The sequence below is a fragment of the Elgaria multicarinata genome, chromosome 5 (genome assembly GCF_023053635.1).
Source record: "Elgaria multicarinata webbii isolate HBS135686 ecotype San Diego chromosome 5, rElgMul1.1.pri, whole genome shotgun sequence".
In the NCBI taxonomy this organism is placed as follows: Eukaryota; Metazoa; Chordata; class Lepidosauria; order Squamata; family Anguidae; genus Elgaria; species Elgaria multicarinata.
In genome coordinates this window covers 1,437,084-1,453,617 of record NC_086175.1, presented here as the reverse complement: position 1 = coordinate 1,453,617, position 16,534 = coordinate 1,437,084, and the positions used below count along the sequence as shown (strand labels likewise).

General features: G+C 42.4%; 1 protein-coding gene across 1 annotated transcript in view; it reads left to right on the top strand.

Annotated features, from left to right (window-relative positions):
- LOC134399367 (WD repeat- and FYVE domain-containing protein 4-like) overlaps positions 1 to 16,534 on the top strand; it is a 116,911-nt gene that overhangs the window by 66,942 nt on the left and 33,435 nt on the right. The window contains exons 10-11 of the mRNA XM_063127390.1: positions 3,406 to 3,585; positions 12,928 to 13,110. Coding sequence (XP_062983460.1) covers positions 3,406 to 3,585; positions 12,928 to 13,110 — 363 coding nt within the window. The remainder of the gene's footprint in view (positions 1 to 3,405; positions 3,586 to 12,927; positions 13,111 to 16,534) is intronic.

The following is a 16,534-nucleotide window of genomic DNA, read 5'->3' as shown; positions in this document are numbered from 1 at the left end:
AGATGAAGTGCCAGGGGCAATGCCAGGAAAACACACATCTAACAGCCTGGAGACATTATCTGAAGGCAACCCGTTACAAGCCATTCTCTCTCCCTAAAACGGAGAAAACAGGAAACAAAGCCATGGGTTTCTCATTTTTCCTTTTCAAGAGTGGTGATTCTGGTTCCAAGGTTTTACAAGAAGCATTAAGATCTTCCAATTTTGAAAGTTGTTTGTTAGCTATTTTGGCACAGCTGGAGATGTTTTGCTGTGGAACTGGGTGTATAATTGATTAATCCCATTTATTTTTATTTTTTCATTTATTTAAGTTTTCAATATTGTTTGGGCTTACTGTGTTTTCATTCTTAGATGCTTTGGGAGTTTAAAGGCTGGTTCGTTCGATGGATTCAAAAGCAGATAATATTTTGGCAGCTGCAGAAAAAACATTCCACAAAGATAGAAGATGGCATCTTTATGAAAGCTGTTCACTTTAAAGATTGATTATGTTCACAAATGGACTTAAAGCAGCTGTTAGTGGTGTGCTTTTAATGAAAGCTTCAGAATTATGATGCTGACATTGCCTCAAATTAGAAAATATTTTTGTGCCCCCTGTCATCTAAGGGCCATATGACAGAGGGGAAATGAATTTACACTCAAATCATAGAACTGTAGAGTTGGAAGGGGCCTCTAAGGCCATCGAGTCCAACCCCCAGCTCATTGCAGGAATCCACCTAAGCATCCCTGACAGATGGCTTAGAGTAATTGCTTGGAGTACAGTGGCTGGCAGTCGGATTTAGAAATGCAGAATGAGATCAACGTTTCCCACTCTGATCTCCCTGTTTTACCTATGGGTGAAATGACTCATGATGTTTTGCGTGTAGGTTTGGCCCCAAGGTTGTTGGTTTTTAACAAAACACAGCTGCTGGGGGAAAACTGCGTAGAACGCAGGGCCTCAGTAAAGTGGCTCTAAGTATTAAGTGCAATAACAGGAAAGCATTGTTTTAATGCATACAATGTTTAATTTATCAGCGCTGTCCCTGTAAGCATCACAAGCGGATCATAAGAACCCCAAAAGAGCTATGCTGAGTCACACCAAAGGCTTGGCTAGTCCATCCTAGGGTAACCTACAGTGGCCAACCCAGTGGCTTATGTGAAGCCCGTAATCAGGATGCCAGGGCAAGAAGAGCCCCTCTCCCATGGAGCCCCTTCCCCAGCAATGGTTGTGCCAAGGCATGGGGCCCTGATAGCAGAGGCAGCATGCGCACATCATGAGCAGTAGGCATTTATTACTTTTGTCATCCATGGAATTGTCTAATCTCTCTTTAAAGCCATCTCATTAAGTTGGCAGCCATCACCACGTTCCATAGCTTAACCATGTGCTTTGTGCAGAGGTTTGTCCGTTTCGCTGTCCTGAAGCTCCCACCATTCTGCTTCTTTAGGTGATCCAAGGTTTTAGTATTATGAGAGAAGAAAAATTTCCCTTTATTCTCTTTTTCCACATCATGCATAATTTCATATGCATCATTGTGCCTCCCCCCCTTACTCACTTTTTTTTTTTTTTTTTTTTTCGTGGAAGCTAAACATTGCAGTCGTTCCGTGTAGGGGAGTTGCTTCAGTCTCTGTTGGCCAGCCCTGCCCTTTTCCAGTGCTATTTTGAGCTGCAGTGACCTGAACTGGCCACATTATTCCACGTATGGTTGCATCATAGATGTGTATAGAGACATTGTGGAATTGGCAGTTTTATTTTCGGACCCTTTTCTAATTCCTAACATAGATTTTCTGTTTTTCACAGAAGCCACTGTTGCGTTTTAGAGCTGCTGATAATGTTACAATTCTAAGAGAATGTTTGATTATATCAGGATTGTTCACACAACATGATAACCCACATTCAGTGGTTGAGTGTGTTGTTGTTGTTGTTGAACCGTGGGTTGTTTGTTCAACTGTAGGTTAGTGCATTGTCTAAACCCAGCACATTTTCCACAGGGAGACTTGTTAACTATGCAGTGTGGCTTATTAGAATCATAGAATAGTAGAGTTGGAAGGGGTCTATAAGGCCAACCCCCCTGCTCAATGCAGGAAATAATTACCTTGAATAACCCAGCAACAAACCATGGGCTCTTAAGGTGCCTTGTTAGAGAAAAATACACCACACTGCATGGTTAACAAGCCACCATGCAGAAAATTTCCTGGGTTCAGACAACACACTAATCGATAGTTCAACAAATAATCTGCAGTTCAACAACAACCCACACTCAATCTCTGGGTTAGCATGTTGCACAAACCCAGACATTGTTTCAAATCATTTTTTTTAGAAAATAAATAAATCAGTGCCACTCTAAAATTTAGCAAAAGCTGTCTAATATACGTACATCTTTTATAGGGGTGTGCACGGACCCCCCGCTCCGCCCCGCGGGCCGATCCAAAAATTTCGGATCGGCCTGCTCCGCTCTGCGCCGCTCCGCGCCGCCCATACTCCTCTCCTCTTCGCCGCGGAGTTCCGGCTCCGAATCGGAGCTCCGCAGTGGAGGGGAGTGGTGCCAGGTAAGGCCGGGAGAGGAGGGCGGGGGGGTTACCGGGCCCTGCTGCCGTCGCCGCCCGTGTGGCGACGGCAGCAGAGCCCAGTAAGGGACCAAGGGGGAGGGGGGCCTTACCTGCCTCCGTCCGCAGTCCGTCGGCTTCTTCAATTGAGCCCGCGGTTCAGCCAGGAAGTCTGGGCCGCAAGTGCGGCCTAGACTTCCTGGTTGAACCGCGGGCTCAATTGAAGAAGCTGAGGGACCGCGGACGGAGGCAGGTTAGGGAGAGGAGGGGGGGTTTACCGGGCCCTGCTGCTGTCGCCGCATGGGCGACAGCGACAGCGGCAGGGCCCGGTAAACCCCACTTACCTTTCCGGTGGAGCTCCGGATCGAGGCGAAGGATCCGCCTTCACCTCGATCCTCTTCGCCACGCTCCGCCGGCCCCCCAATCCTCTTCGCCTCCACCTTAAGGGGAGGCGAAGCACCCCGCTCCGCTTCTAATTCGCCGGTCCGATTAGAAGCAGAGCACATCCCTAATCTTTTATTGCTTTCACATTTCCTCCACTTTGAATTAGGATAATTCCTCAAATTCAGGATTGGGAGCATGGCAGGGAGTTCTCTTTTGCAACACATTTGGAATTGTGGTGCCCGTCCTCATGGGAGATTACTGTGTGATCGAATCTCTCTTGTGTTGTGCCTTTGTGCCAAGTAACCCTTCACATCTGTTTCTTCATTCCCTGTATCAAAGAAGGGATGGTGCCCTTTCTTCACTCCATGTTCTCCATTCTCTGAACAGTATTTCTCTTGCCTTGTGGAATAGATCATTTATCTTTGCAAACAGAAGAATATGTCTGGGTTTGCTCCTAAATTCGTGTCTCCCTTTGTTGCTGTCTTTGCTGTCTTTGTTCCCCAGCCTTTGTACGGCCATGTGCAGCCCGTGACCTGCTTGGCTGCCTCCACATCCTACAGCCTCATTGTGAGTGGATCTGCTGACAGGTCCTGCATCATCTGGGACTTGAATCAGCTGACACACATCACCCAGCTTCCTGCCCACGAGGCATGCCTCTCTGCTGTTGCTATCAATGATTTAACGGTAAGGTATTCATTTATCATCGTTCTCTTGACACATCCATGAACATTTCATGATGACTTAATGGGTGCCCTTCCCTGCAAGAAACCATCCTGAGGCGCGACAGATTGATTTTTTCTTTTTACAGAGGGTTCTAATAGTATCCTTAATGCTGAGAGGGGGCACTAAAAGCGGCCTCTGAGGTCGAGGAGCTGAACAGGAGGAGGAGAATTGTTACAGGCTGTTCTCTCCAAGCTGCATTCAGCTTTCAGCTTTTGCATTCCTGTGTTTGGTTACATATGACCTTCTGCGTGCATTTCATTGTCTGGTTCCAGTTAGACAAAACTGGAACTTTCTTCCCCCAGCCAAAGGTCATATCTGCACCAGCCAACTTTTTACAAGGGGGAAAAAGGGAAACTATCTTGATTTCCTCTTCTTGCTAGGGCTGGACGAACATACAACGTCCAAGTTCATTGTGATTCTCAAAATTCTTTCTCAAAGCTTGGTTCACCTTATTTGCATTCCTGAACAAACATCTTTTCTTTTCCTTTCAGGAACGTGCACATTTTGAAAAGTGCATAACTGAAAAAATTTCCCCCCACAGGCTAAAACATGAAAATGTGAGTGGGGGTTTAATTGCACTTGTGCACATTTTTTTAACGTGGACGCAAGTTCAGGAAATTGCAAAAATTACTGAGAATTGAGTTCTGGTTTGCATTCAGAGTTGGAAACGGGACATGATTTGTGAACATGAACTAAATTCTCATACTTCTTGCCCCCCTTTTCTTACTTTCTGCAAAGCAGCTTAAGACCAAACTAAATGTGTTATATATAGATGTGGTAAAATCTGCCCAATGCCACTTTTAAAACTGGAAAACCCTCTTCCAGGAGAACGATTTGGATTGGAGAATCAGCAGAGGAAAAGGGTACATTCACATTCCTGCCCTTCCGGGTGGCTTATGTGGAGAAGATATGTGTGGGGTGAGGGAGGGTAGGACACTGAACGGAAACTGCAAACTAGCAGACAGGCAAAGGGTTTGGGTGGCCAAATAAGCACTGCCAAAATAGATTATAACCACAGGACAAATGAGGATATTAATTTGCATATAATGTATATGTGATAATTTAAAAGTAATTATTAGGACTTAGATTTCTCTGAAAGCAAACAATTTCCCACCCAAATCACCCCAAAATTCTTACATTAATTTGCAGCCCAGCCAAGATCACCCGAATATTTATTTATTTATTTATTTATTACATTTCTAAACCGCGTAATAGCTGGAGCTCTCTGAGCGGTTCACAAAAATTAAAAACATTCAAACTATAAAACAACAGCATAAAACCATAATATAAAATACAGTATAAAAGCTCAACCAGATAAAAACAGCAGCAATGCAAAATTACAAATTTAAAACTTATTTATAAACTTATCTATAGACTTATCTATAAATAAAACTTATTTATAGATTATTAAATTTATAAATTTATTTATAAATTTAAAATTAACTATAATTTTAATTATAGTTAAAATTTATTTATAGACTGTTAAAATGCTGGGAGAATAAAAAGGCCTTCACCCGGCGTCTAAAAGCATATAATGTCGGTGCCAAGCGAACCTCCTTAGGGAGCTCATTCCACAGCCGGGGTGCCACAGCAGAGAAGGCCCTCCTCCTGGTAGCCACCTGCCTCACTTCCTTTGGCAGGGGCTTGCGGAGAAGCACCCCTGACGATGACCTTAGGCAGGTACATACGGAGGAGGCGTTCCTTCAGCTAGCCTGGCCCCAAGCCGTTTAGGGCTTTAAGTGTTAATACCAGCACTTTGAATCGGGCCCGGACCTGGACTGGCAGCCAATGAATCTGGAAAAGGACTGGCGTAATGTGGTCTCGTCGGCTATTCCCTGTTAGTAACCGTGCTGCCCTGTTTTGTACCAGTTGAAGTTTCCGGACCGGTTTCAAAGGCAGCCCCACATAACGCATTGTAGTAATCCAAACGAGAGGTTCTGAGAGCATGGATAACTGTAGCTAGGCTATCTCTGTCCAGATAAGGGCGCAATTGGTATATCAGCCTAAGCTGATAAAAGGTGGTCTTATTCAATTAATTTACTCCCAGATGACATCCTATTCCAAAATCAGTTTCCTTTCAGTTATAAGTACTCCCATTGAAGTCAATCAACATACTATTACCTCCATTCAAATCAAATTAAAATTCAATATAAATAGGTAGAGTGCAGTGGATGTAAGTAAAGCCTATTGAGCTCAATGTGACCATACTACCAGGTACTTATGTATATCTTTGCAGTCTAACTGGACCGTTTCAATACATTTAATTTTTATGCACTGTTTCACTTAATTTTTAAAATTAAGTTTTAAGCAAGGCTAGGATTTGATAAATTCCATCATGTGATTTATTCTTCTAAATTCTTCACTTTGTTTGAATCGACCCCACCACCCTCTGCATTTATTTGTTACTCCTCAATAAAAAATAGTAGACCCCAACTTTTTAATGTATTTATTTAATAGATTTGTTACCTGGGTTTCATTATCCCAGCAGCAGTATCTTCCCTTCATTTTTCTCATTCACTCCCACATTCATCCCATGGTCTCTATGCACAGCCTCCCATCTTGCCCAATCTCTGCCACCTCCTGCATGATGAGAACCAAGGCAGGCAAAGAGCTGCACCATGACCAACTCTGCAATATCCTTTTTGAAGTGCAGCGGCCAGAACTGTACATGGGGGCCCCATAGCTGTAATCCACCCCACTCCTTTGCTTCTTTGTGCCTTAAAGTCTGCAATGGTATGCACAGCTGGGGATTTAAGGGAAACATTTGGATTTAATTCTACTCCCGATGACATTATCATGAGTGCAGCGAAGTCTGAATTCAGAATTTGGCTCAAAATGGGTATTTTATTTTATTTTTGGCTCAGTTTACAAAACTAAATACTGAATTGAACTAAGGAGAGTTCACCCACCACTCGTTAACCCGCCTTCTCATAGACTATTTTTAAAAGATTACTTGAACAATGATGTAAAACTGGAACCCAGTCTAAACCAAGCAAGGGTGCAAGCACTTTTATGTAGAGGCAGTTGTAGTGACTACAGACCAGTCAGTCTGACATCCATCCCTGGGAAAATTCTGAAGCAGATTATAAAGAAGTCAATCTGTAAGCACCTTGAAAACAATGCAGTGATTACTACAAGCCAACATGGATTTGTCAGGAACAAATCCTATCAGACTAATTTGATTTTTTGATCAGGTAATCTCCCTTGTGGACTGTGGGAATGCTGTGGATGTAATGGAATCATAGAATCATAGAATAGTAGAGTTGGACAGGGCCTATAAGGCCATCAAGTCCAACCCCCTGCTCAATGCAGGAATCTACCCTAAAGCATCCCCGACAGATGGTTGTCCAGCTGCCTCTTGAAGGCCTCTAGTGTGGGAGAGCCCACAACCTCCCTAGGTAACTGGTTCCATTGTCGTACTGCTCTAACAGTCAGGAAGTTTATTTATTTATTTAGAGTATTTTTATCCCGCACCGCAGCCAAAAGGCTCTCAATGTTTTTCCTGATGTCCAGCTGGAATCTGGCTTCCTGTAACCTGAGCCTGTTATTCCGTGCCCTGCACTCTGGGAGGATCGAGAAGAGATCCTGGCCCTCCTCTGGGTGACAACCTTTTAAGTATTTGAAGAGTGCTATCATGTCTCCCCACAATCTTCTCTTCTCCAGGCTAAACAGGCCCAGTTCTTTCAGTCTCTCTTCATAGGGCTTTGTTTCCAGACCCCTGATCATCCTGGTTGCCCTCCTCTGACCACGCTCCAGCTTGTCTGCATCCTTCTTGAATTGTGGACCCCAGAACTGGATGCAATACTCTAGATGAGGTCTAACCAGGGCCGAAGAGAGAGGAACCAGTACCTCATGCAATTTGGAAGCTATACTTCTATGAATGCGGCCCAAAATAGCATTTACCTTCCTTGCAGCCATACCGCACTGTTGGCTCATATTCAGCTTGTGATTAACAATTCCAAGATCCTTCTCATTTTTAGTATTGCTGAGCCAAGGTTTCTATTTCCTAGATGTAGAACTTGGCATTTATCCCTATTAAATTTAATTCTGTTGTTTTCAGTTCAGCACTCCAACCTATCAAGATCACTTTGAAGTTTGTTTCTGTCTTCCAGGGTATTAGCTATCCCACCCAATTTTGTGTCATCTGCAAATTTGATAAGCGTTCCTGCACAGTACCCCACTCATTACCTCCCCCAGTTTGAGAAGGTTCCGTTGAAAAGCACTCTTTGAGTTCAATTCTGTAGCCAACTCTGAATCCACCTAATAGTTGTTCCAACTAGCCCACTTTTAGCTATCATCAGAAATTTTGTATTGCAATCAAAGCCGTGGACATTTGATGGTTCTGTACCACACGATCTCACTTCCTTGGAGTGAAGCCTGTTCTGCCATTGCAGCTAAGTTTCAGGCAATCACCTTTCTTTGCCCATGTGCTTTGCCTCCATGCAGCCCAGTGATGGATAGTCCTCTTCGAGCTGAATTTTTGCCCACTTGGGGAGTTACTTTTAGATATTTATTTATTTATTTTTATTTATTTATTACATTTCTATACCGCCCAATAGCCGAAGCTCTCTGGGCGGTTCACAAAAATTAAAACCATCATAAAACAACCAACAAGTTAAAAATACAAATACAAAATACAATATAAAAAGCACAACAAGGATAAAACCACGCAGCAAAATTGATATAAGGTTAAAATACAGAGTTAAAACAGTATAATTTAAATTTAAGTTAAAATTAAGTGTTAAAATACTGAGTGAATAAAAAGGTCTTCAGCTGGCGACGAAAGGAGTACAGTGTAGGCGCCAGGCGGACCTCTCTGGGGAGCTCATTCCACAACCGGGGTGCCACAGCGGAGATATTTTGCACTTCTGCATACCTTGGGGTTTAGCAGAGCATGCAGTGACCTACTTATGAACCATTTTTGGCTATGAAGCCATTGGCAGATACAGTTAGAGGGAATGATGATTTCAATGATGTTTGTCTCATAAAGTAGTTGACTTGGATATGTTACAGGTTCTGTAGGGTCCATAGATCCTGTCCTCTTAGATTTAAACTATTTTAATGAGTCTATTAGCATCACCAGCTGTAGTGAATGTTGGAATAGATGTGGTAAGGAGGCTGTCTTCATATATTTGCTATTAATTACACTTACCCCACCCTGAAAGTAGAGCTTGAGGTTGCATACATAGATCCCAGGAGGATCCCTCTTTTAGGTACTGACCAGATCCAGACTAACTTAACTTCAGCAAGGCTATTGCATCATATAAGCAGACCGGACACTGTCTTGTAGTGAAACAGTTTGGCCCACCATTTCTTTTCTCTATTCTGACTGGCCGAATACGTTTTATCCGGATTTTCATGAAATCGATTTGGTCCTCAAGGGACACAAGGAGCAAGAAACGCAGAGTATATGGCACATAAAAACCTTCTCTCATGGGTTAGATGGGTTAGATGAAAATGCTTCTCTTTCCAGGTGGGCGGAGTAAAACTGAAAGTCCCATCTACTCTGCCCAGTGAATGTGAGAAGGCTTGTTTCCTGCCCCTCTCCACAGCCCCCTCTGCTACTGCACTCTGAAATAACTAGGGCTGTCCACCGCCTCAGATCCGAATCATGAATCTGAAGTGAATCAGGGTTATTTGGAGGGTTTTGAAACAGATCTGAAGTGAATCAAAACAGGTACAAATCAGTCCAAAGCGAAAACTTTTCCTTAAAACCCCTCCAGGTAACCTCCATTTCCACTACTGGGATCCCAAAAGTAGGCCCTCCCACAGGTTTTATAGTAACTGACCAATTTCTTCAGGTTTTACCAAATCTTTTCTATTAAGTGAAATAAGAGCCCCTGAATTGAGAACAGCCTTATGTTCCCTTCCATTCACAGTCACCTCCTCCCACAAGGACTGATCTGACTCTTGCCTGTCACCCCACTTTAACATATAACACTGTGGACTCTTAGCGTGCTCAGGATCTTTATCCACATGCATCCTCCTGACCAAGATACTTTTTCCCTTCTCATCCTTAAGCCTGGGACATTGAGGTCTTATATGTCCTACAAGCCCACAATGATGGCAAGTGAGATCTGTTTTGCCAAACAAAGGTTTTGTGGTATTTCCCACCTTTTCTGTTGGTAACTGACTTTTATTTTCCTCAGTTTCTTTTCTGAACTCTCTAGGCTCATGCACAGGCTTCCCATTAGTCTCTCTTCCAGACTTGCCTGCCATATTATAGCTCCGGTTCAAAGAAAAGTGATCTGCTAGCGAAGCTGCATCCTGATAAGTCTTAGGGTTTCTGTCCCTAACCATCAATTTTATGTCCTGAGGTATAGAATCATAGAATAGTAGAGTTGGAAGGGGCCTAAAAGGCCATTGAGCCCAACCCCCTGCTCAATGCAGGTATTTGAAAACCAGTTGATCCTTGATCATCAGATCAACTAAATCGTGTTGGGTTTTTACCTCAGCACAAGCAATCCATTTTCCAAAATAGTCAGCTAACCGATGTCCTAACTCCACATAAGATTTAGCTGAAGCATCATTAATGCTTCTAAATTTCTTTCAGAAATATTCAGGCCCATAACGAAACCTTTTGTACACGGCTGCTTTAAATGTATTAAAATCAAGAGTTTTCCCCACAGGAAAACTATTAAAAATGTCAGCTAAGGCGATGGCTAGACCAGGCCTTTATCCCGGGATTGTCCCAGGATCATCCCTGTGCATCCAAATGACACAGGGGATCCTGGGAGCAGGCAGGAATGACCCCTCCATTTGCCTGGGATAATCCTTAGGTCTAGCTAAGGCCTCAGTCTCCTTTTATCAGGTTCAGAATAAACTTCATATAATCCTGTGGACTTACTTCCCACAACATGACTGCTTTTTCAAAAGTGTTGAAGAAATTTTGAGGCTCTTCTCCCTCTATATAAGGGATAGAATCTTTAGGAGATAACTTAGGAGTTCTAGCTTCCTCCTCAGTCCTCCTTTGATCCTCCCTCTCAAATTTCTTTCTTTCCAAAGCAAGTCTTTTTAATTCTACCCTTTCCTGCTATTGTAAATCTGCTCTCCTCAGCTCTCTATCACCTTCTTGTCTCGTTTTTTTCTAATTTCAATTTCTCTAATTCAAGTTCCTTCATTCTCTCCTGTTATTTTCACTCACTCCTCTCACAACTCCTGACAAGAAATCACACAGCTAAACACATCTACCCTCCAAACTCAATCACCAACCAAACACTTCAGACTACTCAGCTCCACCCTATATAGACTCCTCCCCCTTTCCACAGCATCACCAGCCACACCCACTCAGTCCAACATTCCGTACTCTCTAGACATACTCACGCAGACATACCTAAGGGAATAGAAATGTGGGTAACGCCACACCAGGTATCTAAAGGAAGTTCTACAAATTGATGTTCCCAAGGTATGGCTAATAAAGTGTTGATGGTTGGGGTGAACATTGTATGACATGATAGTAGATCTTTCATAATTAACTTTTAAACCTGCCACTTGTCTGAATTTTTCAAGTTCTTTCTTTAGGTTAGAAACTGATTGATGTGGGTCTCCCAGCATAATTATCATGTCATAGGTATTAATCATATTCTTCACCCCCTCCTCTATATCCGATAATACCTGGGTGTGGACATATAATATTAGCCAATGGTTCCAGACAGAGGGTGAAGACCAGAGGTGACAAGGGGCAGCTTTGTTTTGTTCCCCGTTCCAAGCTGATAGGTGGAGAGTCTATATCATTAGTACGCACTGTTGCAGTATTAGCAGCATATAATTTGGAAATTGCAGTCACAAATTTGGTTCCTAGCAGATAATAGTTTAGGACTCTTAACAAGTATTGCCATTCAAGACAGTCAAAGGCCTTGAATATGTCGAGTAAAATTAATGACAATGGGTGACCTTTTCTGGTTTCATCATAGATAATATTTAAGACCTGTCGTATCGGGTCTGATATATGTCTTTTGGGGGGAAATCCAAATTGAGCTACATGAGTTAGGTTGCCTACCACCTGATTTAATTGTTGAACTAAGATAGATAAGATTTTTTGAGCCTGATTAAGTAATGTGATTGGGCAATAGGACCCCCCCCTCCTTTGCATTGTCTTTTCCAGTTTTGGTATTACTATTTTCCTGGACACTCAGGGGGCAGGGGATCCTTGCCTTGCCAGATCTTATAAAAAAGCTGAGCAAGCCTAGGTGTCATCCATAACTTTTTTTATATAAAAAGAGCTTCCAAATCCTTCAAGGCCGGGAGCTCTCTTATGTTTCAAGTGTTTAATGGATTTCTCAACCTCCTCCACCAGTATATCTCCATTCAACATTTTTTGTTGCTTTTCATTAGCCGGGGTAATGCCACTTCTTTTCAAATGAGATCTACCCCTGGAGAGGTTGTATGATAAAGCTGTGCATAGAAGTCTGCATTTCATCAAAGGTTAAGGATGCTGCCTGGAGATAGATAGATAGATAGATAGATAGATAGATAGATAGATAGATTTAAAGGGAACCCAAAAGCAACCTGCTGTCTTTCTCAGGAGCAAGTCGCATTGAAAGCAATGTGATTTACTTCTAAGTAGGTAGGGTTATCTATGCCAGCTCCTTGTTCCTTGAGACAAAGAAAATACAAAGGAGAGACCCAGCCCCCTTCATATTCCAAGGTGTGTAGAAAGTGGGATGCACACACACACCATGGTCAGCGTAGGGAGAAGTCAAAGGTTCCCTCCTTCCACTCTTTTGCTCTCCCGCTCTTTGGGTAGACGTAACTCCGCTCTCCCCATGCCCTCCCCTCCACTTTCCCTTCCGCCAATTACTGCTGCTCCAGCAGCGTGCAGCGAAGGCAGTTCAGTTCACACAAGACTCCCAAACTGCACTGAAGCCATTGTAACTGGAAAACCTGCCACAAGTAGAATTTTTTTTAAAAAGGGTGTAAGGCAAGAAATGCCGCATTAGCCACTGGGAGCAGCACGTGTCACCTGACATGATCAACGGGGGCTGGAGCAGAATCATGGTAAAAGCCTGGCGAAGGTGAGCCCAGTGGCTCTCCGTCGTTTCAGGCAGGAGGGTCTTGTTCATCACCTGCTCCCAGGTACTTAAAAACAACAACTGGACAGGGCTAGGGACTGAATCTGGGACCTTCTGTATGCACAACATTGAGATATGACCCACCCACCCCAGCCCACTCTCAACCTTTCTCTATCATTCGCTGTGATGTTGAATTGCTGGATGTCAAAACACTTGTTTGCACTGATGTTGCACTGATGCCTAACGTTGTCATACTGTATGCTCTACAGTGACAAACTGTGATATATTTTAGGGTGATATTGCCTCATGTGCTGGAATGACCCTCTATGTATGGAATATCAATGGGCAGCCTCTAGCAGAAGTCAATGCTACCTTCAGCCCTGGAGCCACAATTTCATGCTGCTGCTTCATCGAAGTGATGGACTGGGATATGCACAGCCTCATAGTGACAGGAGACACAGGTGGCCATGTACAGGTAGGCCTCTCCAGGGGAGAGTTTCTACTTCCAAGAACTCCTTGACTTGTGATATGTGTGAACAAAGAAACAGATTCTATTGGTTGCCGGCAGAAAGAATCTCTGTAGCACACAGTTGGCACGATGTTAGGTGCACTAGGCAAGGGGTGGGTCTCCTTTTTCCTTGTCAGAACTACACATAGCCTATTATTGTTTTTTCCCAACAGGTCCCCCGCCCAGCTGCATGGCAGGTGTGGGTGAGGTTGAGCTGAGGACCGGAGGAAGGGGCTCCTTTGTCCCTTCTTTGTGACCCACTTATTCACTAAAAACACTTCTTTCCCCAGCTACTTTTCTCCTTGAGTGACCTATATGTTTCTCCTTTAGGGAAAAAAGCAGCTTGGAAGAATGATTTTGTTTCGGCAGACAGCAGTTATTTATATATTTATGTATTTACTGCATTTCTATACCACCCAGTAGCCTAAGTTCTCTGAGCAGTTAAACATCTCTCACCCCATCCGGCTGTTTTCTCCATTTGAGAAGTTTCAGACTCAGAGGGGATCCGCACGTCGCTCCCAGAGATTTCTATGCGACCCCAGTACACCCCAAAAACAATAGTCTGACTTCCCTGTAAAAGAAACGAGGAAGAGCCGTCCATGCCGATGACGACGACGAGGAGAGCTCTCCGCCGGCGAGGAGAGCTCGGCAAAAGAAGGCGGGGTAGAGAGCTTCTTCCGCTCTTCACCCCGCCTTCTTTTGCCGAGCTCTCCTCTCCTCGTTGTCGTCGTCGGCAGCGGCGGCGGCATGGACAGCTCTTCCTCGTTTCTTTTACAGGGAAGTCAGACTATCGTTTTCGGGGTGCACTGGGGTCGCATAGAAGTGCTCTGGGAGCGACGTGCGGATCCCCCCTAGTTCTTCTTCGTGGTCTCTATGCATCACACATATGGGCTTTGCGCCTGCGCAGAGACCAGACTGGAACCTTCTATAGCTGAGTGGAACGTTTTTGGCGGGAACCCCTCCCCCACGCTACCGCGCATGTCCATGGGGTTCCCGCCCTTACCTCAGTTCTTCGTCGTCCGCCATTGTGCTCAGACCATATAACCAAAACCTCTTAGCATTTTTCTCTTTAAAATCCTTCTTTTACTCTAAATCTTTCCTCTTTTCGCTCATTTCTCGCTTCTTAATGTCTTTTCTTCTATTCTATCCTAATATATATATATATATATATATATATATATATATATATATATTATAGTGTTGTTGTTTTTTAATTTTATTTTTTATTATTATTATTATTAGTTACATTACATTAAATAAAACAACAGTGCAACCATCACCAGGACCAACTACGCCTTCATCCCTGTTCCCAAAATTGTAATATTTCTTGTACAGGTGTACATCCTTTCCCTCTTAACAAAACAAATTCCAAAAATGGTTTCCATATGATCTCAAATTCATTATAATTACATCTTCCTTTTTCTATTTTAATATTACATGTTAATTTATCATTGATGGCTATGTCCCATAGTTCCTTATACCATTCCTCAATCTGATATTCACTTTGTATCTTCCATTTCCTAGCTATTATTAATCTTGCTGCTGTTAATAAGTTCGTGATCAAATCCTTAATAGGTTGTGTGCAGTTCACCCCGTCGTATATGGACAACAGTGCTACGCTCGGGGATAACTCTAAACTTATTCCAGTTATCTCTTTTATCTCTTTATACACCAATTGCCAAAAGTTTTGTACACATTTACATGCCCACCACATGTGAACATAAGTGCCCACCTCCTGGCATCCTCTCCAACATAATATTGAATATTTTTTCTCGATTTGATTTAGTTTAAGTGGTGTTACGTACCACCGCCATACCAATTTATAAAAATTTTCTTTTATCCTTACTGATAAGGTTTTCAAATTCCGTGTTTCCCATATCTTATCCCATCTCTGGTTACTTATTTGAAATTTAATATCATTTTCCCATACCAATTTATAACCATCTTCCTGATCCTCTCTTGCCATCAATATTCTATATATTTCACTCGTTATTCCCTTTGTGATCAAATTCCCTTCTTTCTCTTGTCTTTGTACTATCATTTTTTCAAAACTCGTATACTCTCTAAGTTGTTTATTTTCTTTTATCCATTTCTTTACCCATTGTTCTAACTGCATATAGTTAAACCATGACAACTTTTCCCCCATCAAAATTTCTTTAATTTGATCTAACTCCTCTATTTTAACCACCCTTTCCAACCTATTTATATTCCGTTCCTTTAATACCTTCCCTACCACCTTTTTTAAATTTACTGGAAAATCCTCCATCATTACCACTGGAGTTAATGGGGAAATGGCAGGTATTAATTTTATTCTATTTTTAGCCCAAATTTCCATAATATTCTTTAATAAAGGATTCCCTATTCTTTGTAGAAACTCCTTAGTAATCTTATTAAAACAAATATTTTCTAATTCCATTTCTAATTCTTGTGTTTCAGTTTCCAACCCTTTCACCTACTCCCAGAATACCCTCCACCACATATCTTATTTGATTAGCTATATAATATCCTTTTAGATTTGGGAGACCTAGTCCTCCTGTCTTCTGTTGTTTATACCAAACTCTCTTGTTTACCCTAGCCTTGTTATCTCCATTGCAGAAATTATTCAACATTATTTGCCACTTCTTTAACTCTGTATCCGATATTCTAATTGGCAACATTCTAAACAAAAAATTAATTTTAGGTAATATCTTCATTTTAATTAATGCTATCCTACCAAACCATGACAGTCTTATTTTCCGATACTCCTCTAATTTTATTTTAATATCCTGCCTTAATCTATTATAATTTTCTTCTTCTAACTTTCCTGCATCCCCTGTTATATATATCCCTAGGTATTTTATTTTATTTTTAACTTTCATATTCCATTTCTTCCTAACTAATTCCTGTTCTCCCTCCTCTTTATAATTAAACAACATCAGCTCTGATTTGGACCAATTTATTTGTAACCCTGTCAGTTCCCCAAACTCCTTCAAATCATAGAATCATAGAATCATAGAATAGCAGAGTTGGAAGGGGCCTACAAGGCCATCGAGTCCAACCCCCTGCTCAATGCAGGAATCCACCCTAAAGCATCCCTGACAGATGGTTGTCCAGCTGCCTCTTGAATGCCTCTAGTGTGGGAGAGCCCACAACCTCCCTAGGTAGCTGATTCCACCGTCGCACTGCTCTAACAGTCAGGAAGTTTTTTTTGTACTTTTGTACTTTCTCCATTTTCTCCAGCGGCTTTTGAATCGTTAATAAGGTATCGTCTGCAAACAAACTGATCTTAATTTCTTCTCTTATCCCTATCCCTTTTATACTTTCATCCTCTCTTATTGCATTTGCTAGTACTTCTATAACTATTGCGAATAATATTGGGGAAAGGGGACACCCCTGTCTAGTGCCTCGGGCT